Source organism: Oncorhynchus clarkii, chromosome 19, assembly GCF_045791955.1.
Source record: "Oncorhynchus clarkii lewisi isolate Uvic-CL-2024 chromosome 19, UVic_Ocla_1.0, whole genome shotgun sequence".
Lineage (NCBI taxonomy): Eukaryota > Metazoa > Chordata > Actinopteri > Salmoniformes > Salmonidae > Oncorhynchus > Oncorhynchus clarkii.
Genome location: NC_092165.1, coordinates 17,786,550 through 17,813,410, shown reverse-complemented (window position 1 = coordinate 17,813,410; position 26,861 = coordinate 17,786,550). Strand labels below are relative to the sequence as shown.

At 42.5% G+C, this 26,861-nt stretch overlaps 1 protein-coding gene across 8 annotated transcripts in view; it reads left to right on the top strand.

Moving 5' to 3' along the window:
- The window catches only part of LOC139374883 (protocadherin Fat 1-like), a 104,484-nt gene that overhangs the window by 8,505 nt on the left and 69,118 nt on the right, over nt 1–26,861 (top strand). For all 8 annotated transcript variants that reach the window (XR_011627742.1, XM_071116078.1, XM_071116075.1 and 5 more), the window contains exon 3: nt 18,265–18,579. Coding sequence is in view for 7 of the 8 variants with exons in the window: in XM_071116078.1 (XP_070972179.1) it covers nt 18,265–18,579 (315 nt within the window). In the remaining variant the exon portion in view is untranslated. The remainder of the gene's footprint in view (nt 1–18,264; nt 18,580–26,861) is intronic.

Here is a 26,861-nt window from a genome sequence, read left to right as displayed (position 1 = left end):
ATCCCACTCCTGAATGTATTGGATGCAGGTCACCGGGAGCTCCTGACCTGCTCTTCCTTCCCTGCCCTCGACCTCCATGGCCTTCAGAGTGATTTATCAGGAGTGGCAATGATAGGATTGCCCTGCTATTCAGTCCCGTTGTTAGGGATCACAGCCAGAGCTGGTAGCAAACCAAATATGCCCAAGGCAACGGTGTGCCTCCTGGGAATTCATGCATTGACTGAAGGTGGTTTGTGGGGTTGGTCTGGTTCTGAGCACTGGAAAGGGGGTGCAAGGTTACCACATGAGGATTATGCTCTACAAGAAATCGATGTCAAACACACCCAGCATCACTTTAGATGCAGCCACATCTAGTGCTCTCCGACAAGTAGAAAAACAAGGGTTGAGAAGAGAAGAAAACAAATGGAAAAGTGCTAAAACTAAAGGGTACATGCCAGAAACCACACACACACCTTAAGCTCTGGAAAAGTTTTTCTGAGGGGGCTAGTATGGGAAGGCTGGCTAGCATCTGTGGCTGGTTAAGTTAAATGCCGTTTGGAATCTCATGTTCTCCGTATATGCATTCTTTATTCATCCACTGTATCCTCTTGAAACCCCGGGTTTGAGAATGGAGGGGTAGTGATGAGGAATGTGCAATTGACAAGGTCTTCAGTGCCAATTTGACTCCCATGCCTCTCGTCTTACCGCCAAGAAGATACCATTTTGGCTCTCAGTTTATCCCCTTTAGCCTAAATCTTGAACTTTATAGTTAGTTACCAGCTTAATTTAGTTCAGTGAACAGAGGCGGAAATTCATTTATGTAACTTCAGCTTTCAATATATATTTTTTAACCCGTTTCAGGGTTTTGTCTTTGCTAACAGCAGTATTTCAGCCATTTTTAGGCCAAGATAAGATTAACAAAACCCAGAAAGTTGTTACATCTAAGATAGGAATCGACATGTTTCCCCCTATACAGTTCTTATTGTCCGACTGTAGACGGCTATATCTGCCAAACGTCTGGCCCGGGCCCATCTGGATCTCTGGCCCTTGTATTTACGTCTGCACATCACACAAACATGTTTAGAGCTGGGGGCTATGTGGAGCCCTGGTGAGATGTTGTGTGCAGTCCAAGCTAATTCTGGCCTCGTGTGCTCAGACACTGCTGTTTGGGTTATCGAGCTAACGGGGGGCCTGACACACTTAAGGCCAGCTAGGTATGCCGCTATCCTGATTGATGTTTCCAGGGCCAGGCATGGAATCTAGTTCCTTGATTTAATAAACATTCAGTTAGAAAAAAGAACAAACAGCTGGAGCTTGAGGTCATGATACAGAGATAGGAACAACAAGATGGACTCCTCTCACAAAGTAGGCTAGTTCAGGCTTCAAGTGAGAGGGTGGCTGTTGTGGTTGGGCGTAGAATTTTAGGGCTGGGAATTGCCAGGGACCTCAAAATAAGATATTATCACAATACTTAAGTGCCAATAAAGTGTTTATTGTATTTCTCATGATTCTACTGTGTATATATTGCGACTCTATACTGTGATTTTATTGCGATTCCATGTTCCAAACATATTGCTCACAATATGTCTGCTGCAGAGGGGCAAGAGAGAGAGCCATGAAGAAACAAGTTTTGATCAGTCATAGTGCTAAAAGTGCTGAAAACAAAATGGCTCCCTATTTAAAAAGATGGAGAACAAGCTATGAAGGAAAAATACTGGTTCATGTATTTTGGTGCAGTTACAGCCACCTAGCTATATTGCGATATCGTCGATACTGTAATATATATATATATAAAAAGATAATACACCCCCCCCCCCCCCCCGCCCCCTCATCACGAGTAGAGTAGAAGTTCTTGTTGTGGGGTTGCCGAGGTGGTGAGTGGCATTCATTTTGGGACAAAGCCACTGGACATTCCATTCTCTCTGTGCATCTAAATTGAGATCGACTCTTAATGGTCTTCACTCTGCAGTGCACTATAAAAGCTTTCACCGACGTTCCTATAATTTTTTTTTTTTAAAGCCAGTAATGCAGCTGTTGTTGCTGAGGGAAGGGTGGATGATGTTTGTCGTGGGCTGTGCTTGATTAGTGGTGAGGTAAGCTATGGACGTAGACCCTATATGTCCCCTACTGGTACGTTGTTGTCGACGCAGACAGTTCTCCAAGTAGATCAATTAGACTTGGTGCTTGCCACTAAAGGATTGACTGCCGTTTTATGAGGTCAGGGTCGGGGTCCTCTGTGATCAATTAAGCGCGCCTTTCTGTTAGAACTCCTAATACCTTGTATTTCAGCCTTTGACGTAAAGAGCTCGACCAGACTCTCTCTCGTTGTGTTTCTTCTCCAGTGGCTGCTTGTTTTGATGCTGTTTTGACAGCACTATCGAAAGCATGTCTTTTTTAGTTCGTTAGCCTACTTTGTGAACTGTGGTGAAAATTCTATTTGCACTGATTCACTTAACTGGAGGAAGAAGAGCATTGGAAAAAAGAGGTGAAAATGCATATTGATAAGTCTCCAGGCTTAAAATGTACTAGTAGTAAAGGTGAACAAATGTGTAGGCCTTCATGCGGTGTGTTTGCATTTATGTAGGAAAAAGGGAAGGAGTCTCAAACAGCCCCAGTGAATCACCTCTTCCGTCCAGATGCTCGTTGGACAATGTATGCATTGCCCTTTGCTCATTGGATAATGTATGCATTGCCCATTGCTCATTGGATAATGTATGCGTTGCCCTTTGCTCATTGGATAATGTATGCGTTGCCCTTTCGCTTCAAGTTGGAGGCAGCCGGTGTGCTGAAAGAGCTCTTTGTGGAGGCAAATTAAATAGTTTGATGTGTAATGGCAAAGCTCTGTGAGCTTGTGTTTTCCCCTCTTCAAAACGGGCCTTCTCCCCCTCTCTTCCCCAAATTGCCCCCCCCCCCCATTGCCCTTCCTGTCGAGAGTAAGGTAGGGCCGACCCTCAGTGATGCCAGATAAGGGAGGTATGTGCCGAATGGTTTTGTCTTTTCATGTTTGGCTGCCTTCACTATCCCAGGGTGAGTGGGGTGGGTGGGTAGTGGGAGGCGATAGCCATGTCTGCACAACCAAAGCTTCATGGGAGATTGATTGAACCCAAGCACCCGTGCCCGGTCCCTTCTATTTTTTGTTGATTCTATACGCAGAAGCTCAAGCCAGAAGTGTGACTTCTTCAGCACACTGAAAAGAGCCACATGACTTGTAATGGTCTTTGCTTGAGCGCCGTTGCTGGGGCGACGGGACCAGGAATGTGCAGCGGGCCGAAGTTGATTGTAGGAGGCTAAATGAAAAGCGCACTTTCCCCAGTTAAAGTTTGTTGCTTCTCGCAGCCCGTTAAGTATTTTTTTGGGTTGAAAACCTGTAAAGGTGCCGCGTGCAGATGGTTTGCTCGATTGCGAATGAACTCTTGTCATGCTAATCTAGTCAATTGAGACCAACAGCTAATAATGGTTGGTGACATTTTTGTTTTCTTTTTACGTAAACTACTGTACATTTGAAGTAATGGTTGCACAGACATTCTGCAGACGCATACAAGACTGCAGTAACTCAATGTTTTGTCACACATTTGACAGGAAAGAAAAGCATCAAATTCAATTTTAGTGAAGTTTACTGGGATAATTAGAATGCTGAAACTTGGGCCAAGAAACCATTTTTGATGTTCAGTTCTCTATCTTGGCGTTGTGTTCCCATGTTACTTTGAAAAGACCTGCAGTTCCCTGTGACGTGTTCAGCTGAATGTGAAGTCGTTGTTTTCCGATCATTGCCCCAATCAAAATGGAGTTTACCGCAGTGAAAGGGGGGTAACTGACAGAGGCTTAGCTGGCTGTTTATTTTCTCTAGATTATGCTTTGGCTATCAAAGCGTAACTGACTGAATGTCAAAGTGAAATGGTACTTGGCGTACCGAGTCTTGAGGTTTCATGTGTTGAAAGACAGCCACTTAAAATCAAACAGCGAGAAATGATGCTCCTTTCGAAATTCCCCCCCATCCGTTCGCTGTTAAGCTGCCAATGTAGAGACCAAAGACAGGAAACATCAGAATTACGGTAGCATGACCAGAGACAGCAGCTTAATGGCACTGGGTTCAAGTCCCGTGTTATACAGATGGAGACAGTGACGTATTTGGGCCTAGGTGCCATGGTTGCCTCTTAGGGTTGGAAAGCTTGAAAATAGAAAATGCTGCCCAAACATGCATTTAAACTCCAATACTGTCCCAACATTCCTGTCATACCTCTCAACAACTGTAATGCCTCTTTATTTATTTATATATATATTAGAGGTCGACCGATTATGAGTTTTCAATACCGATATCGATTATTGGAGGACCAAAAAAGCCGATACCGATTAATCAGCCAATTAAAATATATATATATATATATATATATATATATATATATATATATATATATATATATATATATATTTGTGTATTTGTAATAATGACAATTACAACAACACTGAATTAACACTTATTTTAAAATTAAGTTGTATTAAGTTAACTTAATATAATATATAATACAATCAATAAAATCAATTTAGCCTCAAGTAGATAATGAAACATGTTCAATTTGGTTTAAATTGGAGAAGAAAGTAAAAGTGCAATATGTGCTATGTAAGAAAGCTAACGTTACAGTTCCTTGCTCAGAACATGAGAACATATGAAAGCTGGTGGTTCCTTTTAACATGAGTCTTCAATATTCCTAGGTAAGAAGTTTTAGGTTTTAGTTATTATAGGACTATTTCCCTCTATACCATTTGTATTTCATTAACCTTTGACTATTGGATGTTCTTATAGGCACTTTAGTATTGCCAGTGTAACAGTATAGCTTCCGTCCCTCTCCTCGCTCCTCCCTGGGCTCAAACCAGCAACACAACGACAACAGCCACCACATCGAAGCAGCGTTAACCATGCAGAGCAAGGGAAACAACCACCCCAAGGCTCAGAGCGAGTGAATTTTGAAACGCTATTAGCGCGCGCTAACTAGCCAGCCATTTCACTTCGGTCACACCAGCCTCATCTCGGTAGTTGATAGGTTTGAAGTCATAAACTGCGCAATGCTTGACGCACAACGAAGAGCTGCTGGCAAAACGCACGAAAGTGCTGTTTGAATGAATGTTTACGCGCCTGCTTCTGCCTACCACCGCTCAGTCAGATACTTTGATGCTTGTATGCTCAGTCAGATTATATGCAACACAGGACACGCTAGATAATATCTAGTAATATCATCAACCATGTGTAGTTAACTAGTGATTATGATTGATTGTTTTTTATAAGATACGTTTAATGCTAGCTAGCAACTTACCTTGGCTTACTGCATTTGCGTAACAGGCATTCTCCTTGTGGAGTGCAACGAGAGAGCGGCAGGTCGTTATTGCGTTGGACTAGTTGTAAGGTTGCAAGATTGGATCCCCCGAGCTGACAAAGTGAAAATCTGTCTTTCTGCCCCTGAACCGATCCTAGGCCGTCGTTGAAAATAAGAATGTGTTCTTAACTGACTTGCCTAGTTAAATAAAGATTAAAGGTGTAAAAAAATAAATAGTTAAATCAGCGCCCAAAAATACCGATTTCCGATTGTTATGAAAACTTGAAATCGGCCCTAATTAATCGGCCATTCCGATTAAACGGTCGACTTCTAGTATATATATATATATTTCTTTTTTTTAACCTTTTATTTAACGAGACAAGTCAGTTAAGAACAAATTCTTATTTACAATGACGGCCTAGGAACAGTGCGTTAACAGGGCAGAACAACAGATTTTTACCTTGTCAGCTCGGGGATTCGATCTAGCAACCTTTCGGTTACTGGCCCAACGCTCTAACCACGAGGCTACCTGTCGCCCCAAATAGGCAGTATATAGGGGGCGGCAGGTAGCCTAGTGGTTAGAGCGTTGGGTCAGTAATCGAAAGGTTGCAAGATCAAATACCACTCTAATCTCCAAAGACAATAATAATTGAATGAAAAAAATAATAAACCTTTGTAAATGTCAGGATGGCAGCCTCTTGGAAAATGAGAGCTGGCCTATATTTCAAAGCACCTTATCTGTCTTCAAAAAATACCTTTCCACGGGAACCATTTACCGCACGCAGCGCATTGAGTACAGTCGGTGTCAGGGGGGCTTCATAAACATTTTGCAATAAGGGGAAGACAGACGGTGCATCGCGCCCGCTATTGTCAGATAAACAGGGATTGGCACTGGAGGGCCTAGAGGTAACAGGTCTTAAATTTATAACGTGATATTAAACCAGGTGCCCAGCTCACAGGCCCGCTCTGAGGCTTTCAAAATAACACTGCACTCTGTGACAATGGAAACTGCCTGGGCATGTCCCAATAGGCTTCCTCAACTGGAATTAATGGGCTAAATTCTGCCTGGGAAAAAAAAATAGAAAAATCCCATCAGGCATGTTCTCATTGCATCACTCCCCTTTTGTTCATTAAAGACTCTCTCTCTTTCACTGTCTATCTTGCTACGTTCTCCCCTATCCCCCTCACTCCAGATGAATGCAGCCATTCTTTCATTTTTTCCCTTGGGCCAGAGAATCTAGAATAGGATTCTTATTTTATTACACAGCGTCATGAAGCTATAGTTTTGAATATCCATGCCGCTGTAAAACATGAATGTGCCACTGGTCTGTTAGTGCAGTTTTAGTAAATGGCAGTTGTTTAGTGCTTTTGGTTAGTAGCCTCTCCTTTTAAGACTATATACGATTAGGTCAGTATGTAGAGTGAAGCACACTGCTCCACATTGTTAAGTTGTCTGAAATGATTCGGTCTGTCTAAAGTTTTAAGGTAGCGTTTCCCTTAAGCCCAGCTGTTGATAGTGCTGGTTTTTGCCTCTGGTGGCGATTGTATACAAAATGCAGCGGAAGTGGTTGGCGGGGGCACAACTCAGAGGATCATCGGGTCAAAGAGAGATCAAATTGCATTTTGTTTGTCACGTGCGCCGAATACAGCGAGTGTAGACTTTACTGTTAAATGCTTACTTACGAGCCCTTTCCTAACAATGCAGAGTTAAAAAGTACGGAAATGAGCTAAAATGAAGAATAAAAAAGGAATTTGTAACACAATAAAATAACAATAATGAGGCTTTACACAAGGAGTACCGGTACCGAGTCAGTGTGCTGGGGTATGAAGTAGTTCAGGTGATTGAGGTAATAGGGACATGTAGGTAGGGGTGAAAGTGACTAGGCAATCAGGTTAGATAATAAACAGAGGAGCAGCAGTGTGTGTTGGTGTGAAAGTGTGGTGTCAGATGTGGTGTTTTGTGTTTGTAAGCGTGTGTGTGTCGGAGTCAGTGTAGTATGCATGAGTGTGTGTGTAGTCCAGTGAGTGTGCATAGAGTCAGTGCAAAAAAAATGTAATGGGTCGGTGCAAATATTGCGGGTAGCCATTTGATTAATAACTATTCAGCAGTCTTATGGTTTGGTGGTAAAAGCTGTTGGTTTGGTGCTCCGGCACCTCTTGCCGTGCGCTAATCACACGGCAAGCAGAGAGACATGCGCTTTTTGAGTTGAGAGACTCCGTGTGAACTCCATCATGCAGCTGTTTGGATGATTTGTTTTCCCGGATCTACACCGATGTACTGAATATCCCCTGAATGCTGGTCACTCTTCAAAGCGCCACCATATTTGGTCAATGACCCCGATAAGGTCTTTGACACTTCAATAGCCTGCTAAGTCCTCATTTGCATGGTGATTCTAAGCCTTTAGCCGATGTGTTACCTTGTGTAACTCAAGCTGTCTGCAGTATTCAGAAATATCCACCATTCTATGAGGTAATAAAGTTGATGAGTGCGACCGCGAGCCCTGTAGGCTATGTGGTCATCCCATGAGGTGGAGTTTTTTCCTCCTTTGGCTGCACTTCATAGCCTTGTGAATTTTTCAAAAGTTTCAGGAATTAATACTTACAGTATGGACTGAAAAATGTTGGAAGTGCAGGGCTTAGCTTCTGAGAACTCTTGGAACCAAAGAGATGATTTGATTTAAGTTGCGGGGGCATGGGAAGCTTAGCTCAGGACTCTTTTTCTAATACACCCAGGGCTCTACGTGCTGGAGGAATTTGAAGCATTTCGCCAGGGCCGGTGGAAAGAGGGGAGGGGGGAGGGGGAAGGGGGGGACTGAGAAAGTTTATGTAGACATGTGAGGTAGGAGTCCTAAGAAGGCTGAGGAATGCGAGGGGAAAGGAGAGCAGAATTACCAAGAGGTAGTTCAAAGCAGACGTCTGACTTTTTAAAGTGCAGACCAAGGGAGTGCTGGCGTAAGCCGAAAGAGCTGATCTCTCGGTCTTGAGAAGACATATTTTTGTTCTCTCGTGGTCTCCGAAGCGAGTAAATTATTCCTGTACGGCCTCTTGTTGTGAAGGTCATCGGAAGACCATCTCGACTCCTTTAGATATCTTTGTCGACAATAGAAAAACTGCAAAACTAGTTTTTCTCTGGGCTGTGTAAAGTTGACTGCAGCCTAATTCCTCATTACACGGTTTTCAATGCCAGAAAAATGTGATATTGACTCAGTTTCTGAAGTAGACGGCGTGTTACCATATGAAAATAAGCACGGGGATAAACAGGGTTTTGCAAATCCTAATCCTTTTTTGACAACTGGTAATCTTTTTGGCGCTCTAATTTGTTTCAATTGCCAGCTTTTGAAATCCATGACATGTGCAATCCCCTCCATTTGTGGCGGCGCCATTGTAGTTACAAGGCCTTCTGGGGAAAAGAGTTTGTCTCTCCCCAATTTAGCCCCCCGCCCACTAATTACCCCCTTTCATGACAGGGACCTTGGTCCTATACATGCCAGAAATACTGAGTACACCTCATCCTCTGAACTAAATAGGGAGCATCATAGTATAGTTCTGCAGTTACTACCCCCACTGTGTGGTACATTTTTGTTTTTCCTCTGGATCAGTTGGCTTTATCCAATCTACTGACATTTTTTCTGTCCTCAGACCTCCAGACCTCCCCTGCCATTTTCCTCGGCGCCTCGAAGCGCAACCATGTTATCTCACCATTTTGTCAAAAACAACACTCAGCGGCTATGTGTTGTGCAGCGGACTTCTTCCAGCCCCCCCCCCCCCCCCCCCCCCCCCCGCTGTAACTAGCTATTGAGTAAATGTCACGGTAGACCTGTTCCGGTAGACTGATTTTGAAATGAACACACTTTGCAGTTCTCACGCCTATATGAGATGGCAGAATTGTTGGAACAGCGTTAGCCGTTAGCTCTTTTTATTGTGTAGCCTGACTGCTGTGCTAGGTGACTGTGGAAGGTGTTGCCGTAGGGTATGCAAGGAAGAGGGAAAGTAAGGAGAGAGAGTAAGTCTGGCTGGGTAGGTAGGTTGCCTAGGCTTTGTCAACTGTTTTTATTGCCTCAAGGGCACATTTTGCAACTTCCTCATTTGACTAGCCTAGAGTTATAGGTGCGATGGCTAAACACCTCAGATTCATCATTTATACAGTCCACTATGGTTTCGATAGATGCTTTGTCTTCTAGTAGGTTTATTTAAAGCCAGTCACACATTCATGTTTGAATAAAAAGTAACTGAAATGGTCATTGTTTTCAGCAATAGTTTAATTGAAATAGTTTTCTCTTTGAATTGAACTTCATATTCTTGGTGTCAGAGCCTCATTAAACTATAAAAAAAAGATACAAGCCAGTCAACCAGTACACTGCTATTGTATGTGTTGGAATTATCTACCACAGTTTTTAAGGGTCAAGGTCCTCTATGACTATGTATTCTTGTTGTTAGTCACCACTAGAATGAATGAATGACGTTTTCTTTTCCTGTCAAATCGTTTGGCATTTTCCGGGATTAATTGAAACCTAAACAAACATTACAATGATTCACTGTGATAACTCTTTCGGTGTTCTGTGCTTTACAATAATTCCGTGATAATTTCTGTAGCAGTGCAGAACTTCAGTAATATAAAGCCATCTTCTCTTTGCTGATGGCTTAAGGACTGGTAGTGGGCTGCTAAAAGCCTGACGCTCATGAGCGAATGGAATGAAATGGTATGGGTGTGATGGTTAAATCCTTCCGATTCATCATTTATACACTGTGTAATTATCCAGCCAACTATTGATTTGATATGTTTCGATAGACGCTTTGTCTTCTGGTAGTCACGCTTTCATGTTTGAATAAAAAAGTAGATGTCAACTGAAATTGTCATTGTGTTCAGTTAGAGGTTCATCGAAATGGGTTCTCTTTAAATTGAACTATTCTAGGCGTCAGAGCCTCATCAAACTATACATTTTTGGGGGGGACTTTCTTACTTCTGCCGGTCGACCATTACAATGCTATTGTACAAATTGACCTTATCTACCACAGTTTGTTTACGTTTCCTGTGAGAGGTGAGTTTGGGTCAAGGTCCTCTATGACGATGTAGTCTTGTTAGCCACCTGTTGCAGTGCAGAACTGCACTAATATAAAGCATTCTTCTCCATGCCAATGGCTTTAGGGTTGGCAGCGGGCTGCTTAAAAGCCTGACACTCCTGAGCGAGTGGAATGGTTCTGTTATGCCAGTGTCTCCCAGTCAAACGGATGAGCAATCAAGCATGGGCATCGTCTTGGCACGGGCACAACAAATGTCTCATCCTTCTCGCTCTCCCTGTTCTCTTTCACCTTCTATCACACATTCTCATCCTTACATGGAAAAGTACAACACACACACACACACACACACTCCCCTCTATCTTAGTCTCTCACTCCATTTTCTTTCACCCACTCAACCGCTCTCTTCATCTCATCCTCACTCCTTCTTTTCCCAGTCTCCACCCTCTCTCTCTCTCTCTCTCTCTCTCTGCCTCTCTTTCCCGGTGCTCTCGCAGGACGCTAGCAGTCAGATTAGCACTCACGTTTCTTATTCGTGCTTCACATTTGCAAATCCCTGCACATCTGTTCTTCCCAGAAGCTATCTCAACGAGTGCAGTGAGTAGTCGACAGTGCTTCCGTGAGAAAAAAACTCCCACTTGCACATTTTGACTACTTTTCTGTTTGGCAATATATATTTTTTTGTAATCTGTTTACTTCGTTATATAATCACGTTTTTTTCTCTTCTCGATTTCCACCTCACGATCGCCCTTTTGGGTGCATTTCACATTCGGTGCCAGCCGGCAAGCCTTGACAACCCTGTATGCCCATATGACATGGACCATATTACACCCTGCATGCCTTCAGAAAGTATTCATACCCCCTTTACTTAATCCTTTACTTAATTCATACCCCTTTTACTTAATTAATTGTTGTGTTACAGCCTGAATTCAAAATGGATTAAAATATATATTTTTCTCACCCATCTACACACAATACCCCATAATGACAAAGTGGAAACAGATTTTTAGAAATGTTTGCAAATGTAGTAAAATAAAGTACAGACATATCTAATTTAAGTCCTCTGAGTCAATACTTTGTAGAAGCACCTTTTGGCAGCGATTACAGCTGTGACTCTTTCTGGGTAAGTCTCTTTAACAGCCTTTGAACAAGTGGATTGCGCAACATTTGTCAATTTATTCTTTATCAAGCTCTGTCAAGTTGGTTATTGATCATTGCTAGACAACCATTTTCAGGTCTTGCCATAAATGTTTAAGTAGATTCAAGTCAAAACTGTAACTTGGCCACTCAGGGACATTCACTGTTTTCTTGGTAAGTAACTCCAGTGTAGATTTGGCCTTGTGTTTTAGGTTAATGTCCTGTTGAAAGGGGGAATTTGTCTCATATTGTCTGGTTGAAAGCAGAATGAACCAGGTTTTCCTCAAGGATTTTGTCTGTTCTTAGCTCCACTCTGTACATTTTTTATCGTGTGAAAACGGTTACAAGCATATCCATTAGGTTTGGGCGGTATCCATATTACTGGCTTAGTACACAAGGGGCGCCAAAAAACAGAAAAAAGCCCATTAGGCATCTTTTACCAGAATGCTAACAAAGTTATCCAGCTAATAAAGTTATAGATATGTAGGTAAGACCTACCGAATGTCATTTTTGGTGAGTTTGGACATTTACAAACGAATGTGAACGAGAGATATTATGCAAATGAACAAATGTTTTGACGCATGCTTGTCCTGAATGCCGAGTCTGGGAGTCGCTAGGGCAACGGGCCTGCCTGCTCTGCTTGGATAAGATGGGGCAGGAGCAGATGGTCTAGAACGGAGAGGAGAAAAAACGCAAGGAAATCAAGCTGCAGTGGTAGCTGTACAGATAACTCATTCAAAGGGTTTTGGCTTCTCAAACACGGCAGAAAGCTAACACAATATGATGCCCCGTTACCTTATTAATTCAGCCACTTACTTAGATAACTAGCAAGTTAAACTTAGGGATCGACCTGTCTCAGAATTGTTTTGTTTTTCCGCAGCATTTTTTTTTTTTTAAATGCATACGAAATATATTGCTGTTTTGTAAATGCAGATCTAAAATGCTTCTTATTGTAATTTTTGCTCAGCATCAAACAAATGTGCTTCAGTTGCACTTTTCCACTAGGAAGAGAATTCACGAATGAGTATTCTATCAAAGACAGCGCTCTGACTGACGTGTAACTACTTTTCTCTGATACTTTTCTCAGTGTAGCCAGCCTACTTTTCTCCGGTAAAATGCAATATTAACTTTAAGCAAAACATTAGGAAATGTAGCTGGTTACATTTTTTCTATAATAGACATTAGAAATATGATGGCCATGCATTGTTTTTTTTTGCAAAAAAAATACTGCTTTTTCATTGTTAGCTCATTTACTTGTTGCACGTTTGTTGTCATCTGATGAAAATGTAAGCTTTTTTTCTGCTAAATGTGTTGCACTAATGTATTTTCTGTGAAGGAAAACTATAGCTGCTATAGCTATAGATCACTCTTTTGAAGCAAAAAAAAAAGACTGGTTACTTTCAATATAAAATGCGATCCCTGTCAATACACAGCTGGTCTCAGCTGCCCCCACTTTCTCCCGTTGTGCTATTTACAAACAAACACGCGACTGGTTCAACTGCTCTGGGGAACAACGGTAAGCTTCATAATGAAACATAATGTGACAGATGAAATGGAGAACGCGATCTGCTTTATCTCCTAACCCATTGCACAAGTTGACTGCAGGTATTTACTTAAAAAGTAACTACAAATAATAAAATGTACGGTATACCGTCCAAGCCTAATACCATAACTTGATGCAGGTACCACTGTGCTTGAAAATATGGAGAGTGCAGTATTTTTGCAGTATTACTTTAGTGCCTTCTTGCAAACAGGATGCATGTTTTTCCTCATTTTCCCCTTGACAATTCGGTTAGTATATTGGAGTAACTGCATTTTAGTATTTTGGTAATTTTGCAGATGCTCTTATCCTGAGCAACTTACTGTAGTGATTCCATAAATGTTTCTACAACATTGTTGTAACTACAGTTTTGTAACTACAATGTTGATCCATCCTCAGGTTTCTCCTATCACAGCCATTCAACTCTGTAACTGTGTTAAAGTCACCATTGGCCTCATGGTGAAATCCATGAGCGGTTTCCTTCCTCTCCGGCAACTGAGTTAGGAAGGAGGTCTGTATATTTGTAGTGACTGGGAGTATTGTTACACCATCCAAAGTGTAATTAATAACTTCACAATGTTCAAAGGGATATTCAGCAATTGCCTTTTTTTTCTTTACCCATCTACCCATAGGTGCCTTCTTTTCGAGGAATTGGAAAACTTACTTACTAACTCACTACATTTCAGCTTTAAATTTTGTAGAAATTTGTAGAAATTTCAAAATACATAATTCCACTTTGACATGATGTGGTATTGTGTGTAGGTGACAAAAAAATGAAATGTAATCCATTTTAAATTCAGGCTGTACCACAACAAAATGTGGAATAAGTCGAGGCGTGTGAGTATTTTCTGGGTCCGGTTATACCCCCACATGGCTGTAGGAAGTGTTATGGAGTGTTACAGTGCTATCCATTTCCCTCTTTGCCGCACTGCCTCCCTGCCTTATTACACGCCTCAAGCTAACCGCTATCCCTGGCTAGCAGTAATGATGAGTAATGACAAAAAGCACCTCAGATTCAGACATAAGATACAGTAAATCTGAGGTGAATAAAAACTCTGAAACCCCTGAAAAGTGAAATGTCAGTGACAGGTATTTTGGAGTTCTCTCTTTTTTTCCACGGAATCTTTCTATTCCCCCCTGAGGCGAAATGTAGGCCTCTCTCTCGTGGTTACAGTCCTGCAGTGCAAGTGATTGAGTTACAGGGAGCAACAAAGGTTTTTGAAAGGCAGGCCATAGGAAAAGTAGGAGAGGTGCCATGGAGCAGTGTCTTATCATTCTTCGGTATATGGCACACTAGGACAGTGTTATAGACTCTCTGCCATATCTAGTGCACAGCAGTGTGCGATTACCGCTTGCCTATACACGGGAACCAGGCCCACGCCCTGGCTTTATTATAACTTATTATCGTCGGCGGTGGGCCGGTCCAATGATCTCACTTTTTTTATTGCTTTCGATAGCAGGTCATTGTGACCTTTTTTTTTCTTTATGTTAATGTTTACTTAAATCGTGTGGAAAGAGATTTTCTAGAGATTGTCTGCTTAACAACTGAGTCATTTCCTATTGCTTTAGCCCTGACATGACACAACACAAGCCTGCCTCATGATCAGATATATTTTTAAAGCCCCAAATAAAATGTGCATGAGAAACCACATCATAAACGTTGGGTAATCCTCGAGGGAAACAATTGTGCACCCATCCAGAGAAGGATTGCTGACTAGCCTGCTTTCTAGTGTGCCGTTTTGATGGTTCCACCACTGATCTCCTTTCAGTCATCGGTGGTGGGGGGGTATTGTTGTGAAATGTTAGTCCTAACAGGTCTTTTGAAAGCTCCTCTGTTTGCTCAGCTGAAAGCTATAGGCCCCTCATGGCATATGGCCTGCTGTAAAACACCAGGCCTGTCATGTAGAAACAGACAGCAGGGGCTGATGTCAATACCAACCTTCTACCCTACCATATTCCCCACACTGCTGTGCACCGACACCTACCTATGATTAAAATAGGGAGAAAGAGAAACTTATTCAGTGCCATCTTTCCTTTCTCTTTTTTTTCTTTGTTCTCTTTCAAGTGCTATCTACATACTGAAAAATACATTTTTCCTAAGCATTTGTGTTTGATCCCCATAGCAGAATGCTGAATGCTCTTTGAACTACTTTTTGAGTGCTGGCCTTATTGTTTTTATATGTATGGACTAAGACAATTTCTATCTAAAAAGCTGGGAGTGAAATGGTTTTCCATGTGGAAAAATTATATTAATTTCTCTTTCATAAATCTTGTTAAGGATCCAGTGTTCCGTCAATGGGACAGTTGTAAATCATGCAGCGCGTTATTTTAGAGGAACAACAGGTCGGTACATATACAGTGGGGAAAAAAAGTATTTAGTCAGCCACCAGTTGTGCAAGTTCTCCCACTTAAAAATATGAGAAAGGCCTGTAATTTTCATCATAGGTACACTTCAACTATGACAGACAGACAAAATGAGAAAAAAAATCCATAAAATCACATTGTAGGATTTTTAATGAATTTATTTGCAAATTATGGTGGAGTATAAGTATTTGGTCAATAACAAAAGTTTATCTCAATACTTTGTTATATACCCTTTGTTGGCAATGACAGAGGTCAAACGTTTTCTGTAAGTCTTCACAAGGTTTTCACACACTGTTGCTGGTAGTTTGGCCCATTCCTCCATGCAGATCTCCTCTAGAGCAGTGATGTTTTGGGGCTGTTGCTGGGCAACACGGACTTTCAACTCCCTCCAAAGATTTTCTATGGGGTTGAGATCTGGAGACTGGCTAGGCCACTCCAGGACCTTGAAATGCTTCTTACGAAGCCACTCCTTCATTACCCGGGCGGTGTGTTTGGGATCATTGTCATGCTGAAAGACCCAGCCACGTTTAATCTTCAATGCCCTTGCTGATGGAAGGAGGTTTTCACTCAAAATCTCATGATACATGCCCCCATTCATTCTTTCCTTTAGACGGATCAGTCGTCCTGGTCCCTTTGCAGAAAAACAGCCCCAAAGCATGATGTTTCCACCCCCATGCTTCACAGTAGGTATTGTGTTCTTTGGATGCAACTCAGCATTCTTTGTCCTCCAAACACGAAGAGTTGAGTTTTTACCAAAAAATTATATTTTGGTTTCATCTGACCATATGACATTCTCCCAATCATCTTTTTCTGGATCATCCAAATGCTCTCTAGCAAACTTCAGACGGGCCTGGACATGTACTGGCTTAAGCAGGGGGACACGTCTGGCACTGCAGGATTTGAGTCCCTGGCGGCGTAGGGTGTTACTGATGGTAGGCTTTGTTACTTTGGTCCCAGCTCTCTGCAGGTTATTCACTAGGTCCCCCCGTGTGGTTCTGGGATTTTTGCTCACCGATCTTGTGATCATTTTGACCCCACGGGGTGAGATCTTGCGTGGAGCCCCAGATCGAGGGAGATTATCAGTGGTCTTGTATGTCTCTCCATTTCCTAATAATTGCTCCCACAGTTGATTTCTTCAAACCAAGCTGCTTATCTATTGCAGATTCAGTCTTCCCAGCCTGGTGCATGTCTACAATGTTGTTTCTGGTGTACTTTGACAGCTCTTTGGTCTTGGCCATAGTGGAGTTTGGAGTGTGACTGTTTGAGGTTGTGGACAGGTGTCTTTTATACTGATAACAAGTTCAAACAGGTGCCATTTAATATAGGTAATGAGTGGAGGACAGAGGAGCCTCTTAAAGAAGAAGTTACAGGTCTGTGAGAGCCAGAAATCTTGCTTGTTTGTAGGTGACCAAATACTTATTTGCAAATAAATTCATTAAAAATCCTACAATGTGATCTTCTGGATTTTTTCCCCTCATTTTGTCATAGTTGAAGTGTACCTATGATGAAAATTACAGGCCTCTCATCTTTTTAAGTGGGAGAACTTGCACAATTGGTGGCTGACTAAATACTTTTTTGCCCCACTGTAAGTGCCTTATATCGGCTGAAAACTTAAATTCTTGTTAAAATAACTGCACTGTCCAATTTACAGTAGCTATTACTGCGAAAGAAAATGCCATGCTATTGTTTGAGGAGAGCTCCTAACAACAAAACACTTTTTTCAACGCGATAAGTTTGATAAATTCACCTCTGAAGGTGAAATGTGTACTTACATTTTGAAATATTGCTCTGATTTATCATCCAAAGGGTCCCAGAGATAACATGAAGTGTCGTTTTGTTAAATAAAATCATTTTTCATACCCTAAAAAGGTCCATACAGCACGCAATCAATTTTGTATTTCCACTCGTTCAATTTGCAAAGAAAGGAATCTGTGAAAATCTCACCCTAAATGTTGTTTGAACAAGTCAAATCACATTAGTATCTATTCCTCAGAGGTCCTAGAAGGTAACAAGACTTCACTATTTCATTAGGGGTGTAGTATATCCTATAGGACACCATATTTGGTCAGAGAGCTATGCCTTCATGGCACATCGACGACTTGGGCGGCCATTACTTGAACGGCTGTATCTTTCTCAAATAAGCACCAATCGGGGTCAATCAAAGCTAGCTAGATAGCCAATGAGCTGGGCTTTACGGGAGTATCCAGAAACCATGTATATGTCGTAAAATGTAGGTACTAACATTGTACGACATAATGCCTTTTCATTTTGGACAAACATTATAAGGATATTCAGAGTTACGAAGTTATGAAAACTGGTTGTTTTGCAAATGTTGAACCTATAATGTGGCTACTAATACTTGGAAAGCTGAATCAAAGTCCAAGTATACAGATTTGACGATATTCTTGCAGAAAAATTCAATATGAATGTGTCCTTCACGATTTGCCCAAATGACTCTGGGGACTTCACACTAAAAGTATTGTAGGTCAGTCAATCTTCAAGTTATCCATCTGAAATTTTGCACATACACCGCTGCCATCTTGTGGACACTATCGGAATTATATCCAGAGTGACAGCTATAACAGTGACCTTTCTCTTGCATTTCAAAGATGGTGGTAAAAAACACTGGTTGGTTTTGTCTTTGTATTTTATTCTACCAGATCTATTGTGTTATTCTCCTACATTCAATTCCCATTTCCACAAACTTCAAAATGTTTCTTTTCAAATGGTACCAAGAATATGCATATCCTTGCTTCAGGGCCTGAGCTACAGGCAGTTCGATTTGGGTATGTCATTTAGGCGAAAATTGAAAAAAAGGAGGCTGTCCCTTTGGTTTTCCATATAAAAAAAAGATGTATTTATCTTTCATAATAAAAGAGCCCTAAGAACTAATGATTCTCTCTTTCTTTCTCCCAGGGGTCATCAGAACCCAGGAACTCCTGGACCACGAGACCACCCCGCACTACTGGCTGACTGTGTACGCCACGGACGGCGGCGTGGTGCCTCTCTCGGCCTTCGTGGAGGTCTACGTGGAAGTCCAGGACGTCAACGACAATGCGCCGCAGACCTCTGAGCCCGTCTACTACCCGTCGGTTGCGGAGAACTCGCCCAAGGATGTGTCCATCATCCAGATCGAGGCGGTGGACCCGGACGCCCGGGCCGGCGACAAGCTCTCCTACAAGATCACCAGTGGCAACCCGCAGGGATTTTTCGCCATCAACTCCAAGATGGGTAAGACGAAGGCAAAGGCCGCCACTTTGCTGAATTGAACTTTATTGATTCCCAAGGTGGAATTGAATTCTCGCATGCAAACGTGTAGTGCTACTATACTTTAAATGAAGTGCATTGCCAGAATAGTAAAGGTAGATAGAAAACAACCAGTTAAGTTCATGCATGTTATTAGTGTTATCCATGTGTGGTACAATGAAATGTATTGGAAATGGCCTTGTCTTTTGCTTCACATTTGCTTTGTCTATTCCAATGTGGAATAGACAAAGTGTGTTCTGTAATATGAAACACGAAGCATGTACAGCGCCTTGGATTTATCCTCCCACGTATAATGTGTGGCCAGCAATCAATTAACCATTGCCTAACATATTGTAGGCAATAGGCTACATACCTACTGAGAGTTGAGTGTATGTAATGTCATGTCCAATTTAATCACTTGAAAGAATCCAACTCCTCTCACAAGGTTGTGAATATCGCTTCTCCATAAAGAATAAATGTAGAAAGAAGAGATGTTCAATTGCCCTTTGAGACTTTGAGGGTACACAGGGCCAGTTGTAGGTTATCTAGGTGATATCAATATTTTTGTTCTTGTTTTATAAGAAGCCTTCGGTATCTCCAGTATGCCCACGTGATTTTAGCATGGTCGATAGGAGTGCTGTCTACAGGGGTTTTCCCCACTAACCACAGAGCACAGTGTGTTCACATATGGTGTTCTAAAAATGGACGAACGTTGAATATTTCATCGTTATTCTTGAGGGGGTAAAGCCCACTGGTGCAGACAGTGATTTGACTTCAACATGAGCGGAAATAGTAGTAAAAGGAGTAAAAGGAGTACAGGTTGCAAAGTTTTGGAATGTGGATGTTGTAGTTTTTCTTTCTTCAGAGGACTGTGTGTTATTTTTGATGGGGTTTTGAGGAATTTTTCACACTTTATATTCAGCTTGGACAGATACCATGTTATTATAAATATGAATGTGATTTATTAGTATAATATCATAGAGCTTGACTTTGTTCAGTTGGCTTTCATTACAATTCAGTCTGGACTTCAAATGCCTTATCTGCTGTCCCCATGCCCAGTTATGGAATTACAGTAGTTACCAAAGTAGCGGCTCAATATGAAAAGTCTGCTAGACTGAATCAATTCAATCAGCAAAATTAGATTTGTATGTCCCCTTTTAATAATTAACACAGCATTGTTATTACAAACAAGCCTGTTTACTTTGATTGCATTGTGCAACCTTGTATGTCTTTCAGTAGCTGCTAATTAACAAACTCCATTTAAATCCTTCCTCTGAGTTTTGCGTACTCGTCTCTTGTTGCTTTAAATGGAAGTACTCATTTAAACTGACATGAGGAATGGGCGGTAGCGCAGTCGTCTCTCCAATTTCCCCCATTGACTTGTGTGGTCCCATAATCCAAAGGCGGTCCTCCCATCAACAAACTGTGGTTATTTTTGTTATAGCAGGGGCCAATGTAAATGTTCTTGACCAAATAAGGGTTCGTCATATAGCATGCTCTCTCTAGCTTTCCCGACTGCTGGCAACTCTCCAAGGGGAGAAAGAGTTTTTTTTTCCCCCCGTTTTTTTTCTTTCTAATGCGCATTTGGCTGCATTTAGATCATTTAGGCATAGGTTTGATCATGAAGGGGGGAGTTGTGTGGGAGGTGGAAGGTTTGTGTGAGTGTGGGTGTGGGTTGACTGTAAGATTCCACTTAGACAGATAAGACATCCTGAACACAGTGGGCAAAGTGTATTTATCTTGCAACGGAGCAGGCATTCTTGAAGTGGAGCAGGCATTCTTGAAGTGATTTACAGTATAGACTAGTAGAGATGAGTTCGCCAGACTCATGCTGTCGAGATAATAGCCGTTGTTGGATTTTAGGAGATGGCCTCGATTTGAGTTTCTCCTATCTGTAGTTAGTATACAGGGCAGACCAGCCTAGACATGGATGCACACCGGTGATTAATCACATAAGATTTGATCAGCCGAAGAGGTTTAATTTCACCCAACGTTTTAACAGGATTGTCTGATTCTATTATACTGTGTTCCCTTAAGAGCTCCATTGGTGCCCTCTGATCAATGGGCAGATCCATATTTGACCCCGGCCATTGATTTGGACTGACATCCAATGATTTTCTTTTGACCTCTGAGATGGAAAGCACGTCTCCGCTCAACTGTTGAAAACCCAAAGGCGTGTCTGAGAAAGTGAATTCTACGTGTCGGTTTGTCTATTTTCCGGTTAGCTGCTGAAGATCGGCCCCATAGTCGCTTCCACCGTAGTGTATTGTAGTTGGGTGTTTTTGCCTCCCATACAAAGAGTCTGGATTGAAACTCCACGTTCTTTCTTCCTAACGTATCCGATATGAGTCATGGTCTTTCCACGCATTGTTCTTGGAAGTTCCAAAAACGACCCTATTTAGCTACTACAAAGCAGATTTCAACTTGCCCTTTGAACCGAATGCTTCTACTTAGCCTACATATTACCCGCAAATATGTCCCCCCTTCCGGATTACGGGGTATTTATGAAACTCAAAGCTTTACGGGCCTACTGAGTCTACCTGTTTATGTTCCAAACACGCACCGCTGCTCCGGTTGCTTTGTCGGTCTTCTCAAATGGTTCACACGAAGGACGGTGGTGAGCAAGCGATGAAACCCATTCATGCATATCAAAGTGTTTTACTTAATTTTTTTTAATCAGTGGAACACCAGGGCTCCTAGCGTCAGGTTCGACAAAGAGGTGGCTTGTACAAAGAGAAACTTTAACTAAATCACTGCCCCCGTATATGTGTTTGTGTAATTTCTCTGGAGGAGAAGGAGAAAGTGAGAGTGGGGGGGGGGGGGGGGGGGGGTTTGAGTGCATCTCAACTGTTGCTGAATACATTAAATGTAATATTCAGAAGTGAATGGGACACATTTGTTCAAAGATAAACTTAACTGAATCACTTCTATATGCATTTATATGGAGAGAGAGAGAGAGAGAGAGCATCTCAGCTGTTGCTGAAACATCGTCACAGGATGTTCATAAGCGAATGGGACACATTATCTTTTTATTTTCCATATCACTACCATTAAGACGGATGAACATTGGCTTCGTACCCGGTCGACATTATCAACTCAATATGGCATTCTCCCCACATATTACAGGAGAGTACGCTCTGTAGTTATATGTTCAAAAACAGCAACGGGAGCAAGGCCCTGTTTTGGCATATCTACAAAGCTCTAGAAAGGGGTGGGGAAAAAAATAAAGGAAAAAAATTGTGCGGGTTTGTGTGGGTTTTGGCAAACGTTGCATACACATGCGTAGCTAGCTAGCTTATTAGCTTTGAAGCTAACATTTCTTCCCTTCAGCCGTCTGCTTTAAACTCTGACAGCTTCAAATACAGAGAGATAAAGGCTTCTTCTCATGCCACTTTTGGGTCACCCTTTTCCCTATTTTGGTGAGCATTGCAGACACGTGTAGCTTAGCTAACTAGCTAGCTACAGTGCCTTGCGAAAGTATTCGGCCCCCTTGAACTTTGCGACCTTTTGCCACATTTCAGGCTTCAAACATAAATATATAAAACTGTATTTTTTTGTGAAGAATCAACAACAAGTGGGACACAATCATGAAGTGGAACGACATTTATTGGATATTTCAAACTTTTTTAACAAATCAAAAACTGAAAAATTGGGCGTCCCCTTTACTTTCAGTGCAGCAAACTCTCTCCAGAAGTTCAGTGAGGATCTCTGAATGATCCAATGTTGACCTAAATGACTAATGATGATAAATACAATCCACCTGTGTGTAACCAAGTCTCCGTATAAATGCACCTGCACTGTGATAGTCTCAGAGGTCCGTTAAAAGCGCAGAGAGCATCATGAAGAACAAGGAACACACCAGGCAGGTCCGAGATACTGTTGTGAAGAAGTTTAAAGCCGGATTTGGATACAAAAATATTTCCCAAGCTTTAAACATCCCAAGGAGCACTGTGCAAGCGATAATATTGAAATGGAAGGAGTATCAGACCACTGCAAATCTACCAAGACCTGGCCGTCCCTCTACACTTTCAGCTCATACAAGGAGAAGACTGATCAGAGATGCAGCCAAGAGGCCCATGATCACTCTGGATGAACTGCAGAGATCTACAGCTGAGGTGGGAGACTCTGTCCATAGGACAACAATCAGTCGTATATTGCACAAATCTGGCCTTTATGGAAGAGTGGCAAGAAGAAAGCCATTTCTTAAAGATATCCATAAAAAGTGTTGTTTAAAGTTTGCCACAAGCCACTTGGCAGACACACCAAACATGTGGAAGAAGGTGCTCTGGTCAGATGAAACCAAAATTGAACTTTTTGGCAACAATGCAAAACGTTATGTTTGGCGTAAAAGCAACACAGCTCATCACCCTGAACACACCATCCCCACTGTCAAACATGGTGGTGGCAGCATCATGGTTTGGGCCTGCTTTTCTTCAGCAGGGACAGGGAAGATGGTTAAAATTGATGGGAAGATGGATGGAGCCAAATACAGGACCATTCTGGAAGAAAACCTGATGGAGTCTGCAAAAGACCTGAGACTGGGACGGAGATTTGTCTTCCAACAAGACAATGATCCAAAACATAAAGCAAAATCTACAATGGAATAGTTCAAAAATAAACATATCCAGGTGTTAGAATGGCCAAGTCAAAGTCCAGACCTGAATCCAATCGAGAATCTGTGGAAAGAACTGAAAACTGCTGTTCACAAATGCTCTCCATCCAACCTCACTGAGCTCGAGCTGTTTTGCAAGGAGGAATGGGAAAAAATGTCAGTCTCTCGATGTGCAAAACTGATAGAGACATACCCCAAGCGACTTACAGCTGTAATCGCAGCAAAAGGTGGCGCTACAAAGTATTAACTTAAGGGGGCTGAATAATTTTGCACGCCCAATTTTTCAGTTTTTGATTTGTTAAAAAAGTTTGAAATATCCAATAAATGTCGTTCCACTTCATGATTGTGTCCCACTTGTTGTTGATTCTTTTTTTATATCTTTATGTTTGAAGCCTGAAATGTGGCAAAAGGTCGCAAAGTTCAAGGGTGCCGAATACTTTCGCAAGGCACTGTATCAATGACGCTAGCATTTTCCTCCTGTAGCTTATTGCCCGACAGTCCGAGGGCTTCAAACGCAGATGAAGGCTTCATCTCCTGGCTGCTTTTGTGTCACCTTGCCCTTTTCCCTGTGCAGTCCTCGTATCGGCTGGCTAAATCCCTGGACGAAAGGCTTACTTTATTTCTGCAGAGTAAACAAGTCCGGCTGTTTAGTTCCCTGTAACTCTAGGGGTTTCATTTAAGTGCAAGGCCAGCTCTCTCCTTCTCTCTCGCAAGACACCATGGCATTCCCATTCGGAGAAAGCTGACAATGGGAATTCATGGGTTTTGGTGTTTCGCTTGGTCTGGAATAAAAAGAGTTCCTCCCCGCTGTTTGAATGTTTTCTTTTCCCCAGTCTTTCGAAGACGCCAAGGAGAATTGGGTCACTTGAATACTGTCTGCTTTGTGAGATTGACTCCTTGACCATCAATGTATGTATGCAGTCTGTGTTTGTAGCGTTGTATGTGCCTCCTCACATAACTCAGTGGTGTGTATCCAGAGCTGGTGTGAACGACTCTCCCCCTTTCTCCTTCACCTGATCTAGTGCTAACCCACCCACTCGCTGTGTTGAAGCGGATCAGGTTTATCATGATACAAATACCACAGGATTCCCTCCCTGCCTCCTCTCTCATTCATCCCTCCCCCTCTCTCTCTCTCTGTGGGTTCAGCGTCCTTTTCAAACACAGCTCCGGTCGGAAAACACATTTCTGTTTTTCCCACCCTCGCTCGGCTTGACCCCCAGCAAGCTCTTATAGAAGTAGAGTTATCGAGTTACCCACCTCCTGCTCTGTACAAGCCTCCGCTCTCACGTGCACTCTCCACTTTTTAAATCGCTACAAAGCTTTGGCCTCTCGTTAAAAAAGCGACGTGGGGGGGGTAGTTCTCGGGCGGTCGTCAGGGAGAGGTGGACGTGAGCTGCCTACCTGCATAGAGGGAGACTAGGAAGGCTTTTACCCTTGATGATACCTGGCGAAAGAGGGATTTAAATGACGAAGGCAGCCTGCTGTGACGGTTTGGACTGGGCTTTAAACAATGTTGGGAACTGGAGGTTGTGCTCAAACAGCCGTGACTTCTCGTCGGATATACACTTGCACTCAGGAAACAGGGAGGGAGTGGGAGAGGTCAGCCAAAGGTCACAAGAATATCGCAGAGTCTGCGATAGACTAATTCTAACTCGCTGGCAATCCTATGTAGTCCAAAGGTGATAGATCATGTGCTGATGATTATGATAAAGGTGATGATCATTGTGATCTGTAAAGAGCAAGAGCACCAATAGTCTCTGGTTCAGTATTTCAGTGTTTAACTACGATCCCTCTAGGACTCTCTTTTAGGACGATAGGTTCAAGGTTCCCTAGGATCAAACACTGTCCTTGCCCAAGAGACTATTGTATAGTCTGTTGTAAGTTAGCCTTGGAGCGCAAACACACAAAACCTCCCCTTTCACAATGAGGCACTCAATGTTCTTCACTTGACAACAGTACAGCATAGCCCATTCACTTAGTTCTGCCTCCTCTTTTAGTCCTGACAATGGCATGTCCTGTGTGGGACAGAGTTGTGTGTATACCACATTTTCCCCCACATTTGGCGGCAGCAGTTGACCCAACGTATTGAAATGAATAGGAAAGATAAACCCAGGTGATTATTATTATTATTATTATTATTTAAAAAAATGTTTTGGCCACCATTGAAAATGAGTGCTCAATGCCTCCTCCTAGCGAGTCCGGATCAGAGAGCCAGTCATTGTAGTAAATTGAAAAGGAATATCTCGGTATTGCGTTGGCAAGCATGGTTTCCTCTGACAGCTTTTATATGCATTTCTAATGCCGGTAGTTGTATGAAAAGCCGTTGGAACAGGAAAAACAAACAAAAATTGCCGGTGGGGACCGGGCTTCAAATCATCCACTCCGTGATATACTCATATCGGCTTTCAGCGGCGCCTTCTCTATTTGATAAGGGGAGAGAAAAAACATCTGACAATGTGCATCCGCGTTTTATCAAAGGCCGAGCGCGAGGGGAAGCCAGATAGGAAATGGATAATACCACCAACAACTTCCCGCTGTTTCCTGCTATTCGGGGGCCGAACAACTAGCACGAGACACCAAATGTTGTTAAAGGAGCGAGAAAGGAAAGGGATGGAGTATACTTTTCTCAGGGAAAACAATCCACAGCTTCACACCTGAACCTAATCCACACACCTGAACCTTTTGTAGGGTGTTTTTCTGTCTGTGTGTGTGTGTGTGTGTGTGTGTGTGTGTGGGTGTGTGTGTGTCTGCCTAGTGTGTGTCCGTCTGTCTCTCTGTTTGAGAGTGTGAGGGAGGCCTATAGCACTAGGCTTCGAGGTTCATTAAGTATGGACTTAGGACACCTGTTCCTCCCGGCTCGCCCCTTCCTAAGCTCCTAAGCACCTCCCTCACCTCTCTCTGGGAACAGCTGAATCTACATCCTGGCACACCGGCCAGACTGTCTGTCTTCAGCGCGTGACTGAGAACGGGAATGTACACAGGAGCCCATGTATAAAAAAAAAAACATTAAAAAAAACATGGCTGTCGTCTGCCTGGGATTGGTGTTTTCTCACTCACACACAAGGTGTTTCCGGTCTTTCACTGTCTATTTTGCTCTACCTTTCTCTTCTTACCTCCCTCTCTCTGTTTCTCTCTTTCTCCCTCCCTCCCTCCCTCTAAATTGAAGCCAGACACATTACATTCAGGCATAATATAAGCAGTATAGCCAGTATGTAGACCCCAGCTGGTAATCAGCTCCACAGTATCCAATTACTCATCCTCGTCACCAACCCATACATCAATCACACTCTCAAGCAGGCATCTGGAGAGAACACCCCCCCCCCCAATAAAAAAACAGACAGGGGCTGCATTCCTATAGGGACACCGTTAGCACAATGTTTTGCAACGGGAGATGAAAATGTGTGCCTCTCCTTGGAGAAGTCACTCACTGTTTTAGCCAGTTGTCTTCTGTTTGGTGCCCTGTGAATGCGACCCCCCCCCCGTCATATTTAACAATGGTAATCAGAATCAGTAACACCCAGGTGGCTCTGATACGCTTTCAATGTACCACGACCACAGATGACATTGACCTTATAAAAATTGGTCCCCCGAAATTGCGTTCCATCAGTGTCAATATTTATTTCTGTTCGTGGTCGTAAGCAACTGTGCTTCCTTG